General features: G+C 34.8%; 1 protein-coding gene across 4 annotated transcripts in view; it reads right to left on the bottom strand.

Moving 5' to 3' along the window:
- Nucleotides 1-487: 487 nt before the first annotated feature.
- Nucleotides 488-6,000, bottom strand: part of GRIA4 (glutamate ionotropic receptor AMPA type subunit 4) — a 317,944-nt gene continuing 312,431 nt past the window's right edge. For 3 of the 4 annotated variants that reach the window (XR_001516487.1, XM_006907524.1, XM_006907522.1), the window contains exon 17: nucleotides 488-2,970. Coding sequence is in view for 2 of the 4 variants with exons in the window: in XM_006907522.1 (XP_006907584.1) it covers nucleotides 2,806-2,970 (165 nt within the window). In the remaining 2 variants the exon portion in view is untranslated. The remainder of the gene's footprint in view (nucleotides 2,971-6,000) is intronic. The other variant, XM_006907523.1, reaches the window with a different exon arrangement.

Raw genomic sequence — 6,000 nt, 5'->3', positions numbered from 1 at the left:
ATCTCTTCTTACTAATGTCAAATTTAAATTTTGGGTTTTTTTGGCATAATTATTCTATAAGAAATATATAAATTTAAGTATATAATATGTATTACTAATATAGAAATAAAACTATAAGAAATATACCTTCTTAACTTTATATCACTAATCCACTCAGATTTAAATGAAAGATATCTTTAGAAGTATAGCTGAAGACCAAACTAAAACCCTGTTTTGGGTTATTTAATTATCTCTTGACAATTTTTCTAGCTAAACAAATTATTCCATGGCTAGGTACAATACATGGAATACCTTCTCATTAGATCAGAAAGTTCATCAGGTCATTTTTTTTAAGCTACTCCTTTCCAGTGAGGTGGACAATGTCAATGGAATCAGCCAAACTTCAGCTTCATTTTGACTCATTATATAGTTAGCACACATTCTAGAGACTGTTAATGAGGAAAGTTGTCTTTCTGCTTCCACTTAATCAAATTAATTCAATTCAATTCATTCATTCAACAAATATTTATTAAGCACCTACAATATGCCAGGCACTGTGCTGGGTGCTGGGGATACAACTGTGAACAAGATAGACACAGTCCCTGCCCTCAAGGAGCTTACAGTCTAGTAGTTATACAGACAAGTACACAGGCAATTACAATGCGGTATGGTAAGTGCAGTGATGGGGAGAAAACATTAACAGGGCACCTAACTCAGTTTCATAGGCAGGGGGTGGTGGATGGAAATCATCCCAGGGCAGGTAAAAGTCAGTTTGAGTACTGAAGGATGAGTACAAGTTAGTTAGGTAAAGAGGAGATAGGGAAGAAATAGTAAATGCAGTGTCTCATGTGCTGCTTTTGAGGTTCACTTGCAGTGGGGAGAGAGTGGGTAGGGGTGAGAAAAGTCATGGAAGAGATAAGTAAGGACAAGAACCAGGTCATAAAGGGACTCGTTTGCTCTGTTCAAGAGCTTGGAATTTTTCCTGAGGGAACAGTGTGTGTGTGTCTGTGTGTGTATGCGTGCGCACGTGCGTACACGCTATAGTGTACACGCTATAGGTTAGAACTTTAAAGATTGCTCTTACTGCAGCACAGAGATTGAATGGGGAATGGAATCTTGAGAACTGAAGTGAGGTGATCAGTCTTTTGCCTTTTCCAATGTTATCTTTTCTGATATCACACCCTGTGCTCTCTCCAGTCTATTCAGTTGCATACGCTCCTTAAACAAGCCTTTGACATGCATAGTTTTAGGCTACTGCTCATCCGTAAAACTCTACCTATGAAAACTCAACTCATCCTTCAAGGCTAGACTTCCAAAATCATCCTAACTTGTGCTTTCTGCCAAGATCTCTAAGTATTGTTATGTTTATTTGTATTACAGTACTTATTATTTCAAATGATTCAAACCTTCTTTTGAACCACGTTCATTCAATCCATACAAAACATAAGGTGATTTTTGCAAATAAACATGGGTATATTTTCTTCACAATTTCCAGTTGAAAACGAGAACGAATTCTTCATTCTATTATTGGTGCCTTCAGATGATTTAAGCGGAATAATGAGAATAGGGGAAAAGCCCAAAGAGACACATTATTTTATGCAGCAAAACACAGTCAAGTAAAATTTCAACACACAATTACAGGGTATGTTGCTGTTATGGCAATGATTCATTCCCCTATTCAAACACTCCATCTTTGACAATTTAACCCACTAACCAGCAAAGATCTGTAAAAGAGGGTAGCTGAGTATGCAAAAATAATAAGGGCTAGCTACATTTTCCAATATGGCCCACACTTGTACAATTCTTCCTTCAGTCTTATAATTTCTCAAATAACTTTGAGAAAGATAAGAAAAACTTTAAGCTCTGTAGACATTGTAAGAACATCTGTTGTTTTATTCTTTTTGGTGGGTACAAAAACCACAATTTTGTACACAGAACAAGATTATAAATAATATTGATACCATGAGTGACCCGTAGTCTCTTTTGATTCTACATTGCAGACTGATGATTTTACGTTAATGTCGTCTTCGTTTTGTTTTTGTTCTTGGTAGTAAGACAAATGCAATCTGGACAGCAACTCATGTGACGGAGTGAAGGTTACAGCAAACAAGAAGATAACCAACAACTTTTATAAAAAAAAGTCTCTAAAGTTTATTACAGTGATGGCATTTATATCAATTATTGCAATGTATTGTTCCCTAAGATGGTTAGAAAAAAGAATCGTGTTCTCTACTGAATTTACGTCAGTTAAAAAGCAAGCATGTTTCAGTATTTTTCTCCAAAGTAAGTGTAAATACTTCCTTTAAATTTTTTCACAGGATTTACATGTTTGTTTATTATTTTCTTATCACAGTTTGGTGATTTGTTTTCTCAGCTGGGTAGTCTTTCATCGATTATATGGGTGTTCTGGAGACACAGGTTAGCATGTTCATTGACTTCTATAACTATTTCATCCCTCGCAGTGAAGGCCAAGGCCTTTCTGAGCAAGAACTTCAAAGTTGATGCACTAACTCGCAAGTCTGATTAGTTTTTAAGTCCACTCGAGTGAAATTTGTTGCTGTTAATACACCCATCCCAGCTCCCCCCACCCACTCCCCGAGAAAACCTAAATGTTGAGTTTTCCTGATATAAAATCTGAGTTTGGGTTTCCGAGCTGAGCTCATGCACACGTTGCTGCTGCTGAAGTCCGGCGCATTAGGACGTACTTCCCGCTCTCAGCCGAAGGATTGGTTTAGCAAAGACCCGCACGCGGCGCGTCCCTCGGGGCTGCGTTCCCATCAGTCACCATCACAGTTTAATTAAGGCACTCAATTATTTTTTTGGTTTTTATGGTAGGTCCGATGCAATGACAGCCAATCCTGAACTTTGCCTAATTGCAGTTCCAGTGTGTACAGCCTTTGGGCAGTCAGGCGTCAAGACACGGCCATTTTCACCCACACTCCCAGTGATGGATAATCTGGCTTTGTTTCTTATGGCTTCAGAAAAGGTCAGCTGGGTTGCATGGAAAGGAAACAGAAAGAATGTGCAGTGTTACAACATTTCTGTTTCTTCAACAAAATATGACACAACAAACACCAAATTATTAGACATCTGCATTTTTTTTCCCGTATTCATTCGGTCACATGAAAAATGGTTATCACGGGAAAGAAAAGCTCAACTGCAGGGAAGAATGAATCCGTCTAGAGTTTGTGGTCCTACCTGTTTAAGAACTCATCCTAAAATCATAAAACAAGATTTTGTTTAGCAAATCTGGGTAGGTCACATCTTTTAACTTGCTGCACTCTACACCCTAGTACTTCTAGTCCAGTTTAAAAGCTCCTTTAGATTTGACAACTTCTTTATTTTGAGTCTTTTCGTCTTGCTAGAAAATGTCTTTGCAAGGATTATACTCTTAAAATTGTGACGGATTTTCTAAACAAACTATATACATAGAGTGTTCATGACAGATTTTCCTGTTTTCAGAACACAGATCTATCCACAGACACTTTCATTCACTCACAACAGGTATAGACATGACCCAGAACAGCACAATTAGTGACATAAAGTTCATTCTATGCCTACTACAGAAGCTAAGGCTTATATTCTAAGAAGCTTTAGGTGCTTAAAGGGGGTGCACTAAAAGGGGACATGTTTCAATACCTTATGAATGGGGAACTTCGCAGATTGAGGTTATGGGTTCAGGTCTCTGAAATCCTCATTAAATTCTTTTGTTCTCTGTCATATTAGATAGCAGATAATATTATACAGACGAGAAACAGGCACTATCATGTAAATCTACTGTTTATTCACTGTCTTTAAATTCTTTCTAGAGCTGAATTTTACTGTTAACTCAAGAGGAAAATAAGGTAAATAAGATATTCCTTACATTTTTATAGCTTAGATCATAAGTTTCTCATAACTTGTGATGTATCTTAATTCCCTGTTGTGAATTTAAGTAAAACCAATTTGTTAGGAATTTCCATTTCTGTATTTATTCTGCCTTAGAACTTCAATATCTGAATAATTATACACTACATAATGAAGTTAATAATTGGCGTAGAAAAGTTATAAGGAAAAGGTTTAGAGATCAGATACCCTGATAAGTTGAAGTCAAATTGCTAGTTAATGACATATTTATGATAAAAATCAGGTCACGATCATAGTTCTGCTTTAGTGAACCATCTCAAAAATTAATACTTATCTTCCTAATCAGAAGTCAGGAAACAGTCTCTGTAGAAACTCTACTCATCACTAAAATAAACCAAGACCAAAGTCTGAATTTTTTTCTTTAGATTTCCTTTAACATTTGATATTAAGTAAAATAGAAATTGTTTTTTAAAAATTAGTAGTTTAATTTTGTTTCATTTTAATTTTTTTTGAAGAGGAAGTACTAAAATACAATTAATAAAAGCAATGTGGGTTTTTTTGGAGGAATTTTTGCAGAAGGCTTTTACTGTAGTATCTATTTTTGTTTCCTTTCTTTTCTTGATTGCCTTTGTGAGGAAAGGAAAACATTCAAAGCAGGAAAGTTTCTGGGTAGTTTTGAGTAATTTATCAATACAACTGAAGGTATTACTTAATAAATCTTTACCAATTCCTTATTTTCTCTTTAAATCTTAGTGTTCTTAGTTCTTAGAATTCTTATTTCCTATCCTCGTATCTCTGCTTCTTCTACAAAAGCTCATTTCTATTCATTTTGATGTGAACCTATTGAGGCCGCTCAAACCAGAAAATGTTCTTAAAAATTTCCATATGATCTGCATCTGGTTGGATTGTTGTGACTAATGGCTATAACCTTAATTGTATGTGTTCCCTTTGAAAGCTGATCACTTTTAAAGTAAATATTCTACCACATATTGGAGGTTTCAGGTTTTGAGATTCTGGGACAATGTTATCTAAATTATCAATCATTTGCATAATTATGGCCAGTAGAGTCTTTGAAAGGAAAAGTCCTTTAATATGGGAGTGTGATAAAAACTGCTTACTCTCAACTCTTCTCTACAGGCACAGATCATCTCATTTACCCTGAATGCCATTAAATCTTTTAAAAAGTGGTATGGATATGAATTTTTTCTATTTATTTGAAATTTATTGTCTTACGAGTTCACCCCAGCCCTAAAGGCAATTCATGTGATGAACTGCAATGCCAGATTCTGCTCCAAAAACATTATACATGCAAATTGTTTATATATAACCTGGGAATTTATTTCTTTTAAAAAACTTCCCAGAACTTTGTAATGAACTAGCATCTATGAGTATTTCTTTCTAGAATTTTCTAATATTCTTTTTTCTTTGCTTAACTGCCCTTGGATCTTGCTGATGGTTGGGATGCTTTTGCTATACCAAAGAAAAAATTTATTTAAGGCATTTTATAATATTGATCTCAGAATGAAGTCCAAATAACTGGCTTTGAAAATTTGTCAAGTATTATTTTTCTCAGTTTGGGAAAGTCTCTCCTCAATTCTATAAATATTAAGATGAAAACATTCATATAATGGCCAAGTGACCTTGACAGCATCCTAGTTTGTTACTTTGCTATTAGAAGACATGCTCAAAACATTCTGATGTGAGTGGATTGAGGGTTTTGTTTTTAATTCTTTTCCACAAAAATTGGGAAAGAACCACTTTAGGCTTATCTGTGTGCAGTTATATTCAGTCATCGATTTCAAAATTATAGATAAAAGTAATAAGATTTTGGTTAAAAGGGATGGCTTTTGTTCATTTTAAGATACTGACATGTATTTCAATAGCTTTCATATGAATAAATAAATATTAAAATCAAGAAGGGTTACCTGACATGACCTCAGATATACATCTCATTCTTATGAAAATTATACTGGGTTTTTGACCCTAGGGCACATCAAGCACTGAATGTCTCTTGTGGGTTTAAAGGCTCATTTATTATTTTAATCAGAATGAGAAGCTTATTCAGTTGGCTATTACATATAATTTTAGAAAATGGGTTTTAGAGACCTGATTTTAAGAAGGGCAATAACAAATGCTTTTAGATCTTATTTTAAAACAACTTTATCATTAGAGGAA

The sequence above is a fragment of the Pteropus alecto genome, unplaced genomic scaffold (genome assembly GCF_000325575.1).
Source record: "Pteropus alecto unplaced genomic scaffold, ASM32557v1 scaffold12, whole genome shotgun sequence".
In the NCBI taxonomy this organism is placed as follows: domain Eukaryota; kingdom Metazoa; phylum Chordata; class Mammalia; order Chiroptera; family Pteropodidae; genus Pteropus; species Pteropus alecto.
The sequence above is the reverse complement of the archived record's forward strand: the minus strand, read 5'-3'. Positions and strand labels throughout refer to the sequence as shown.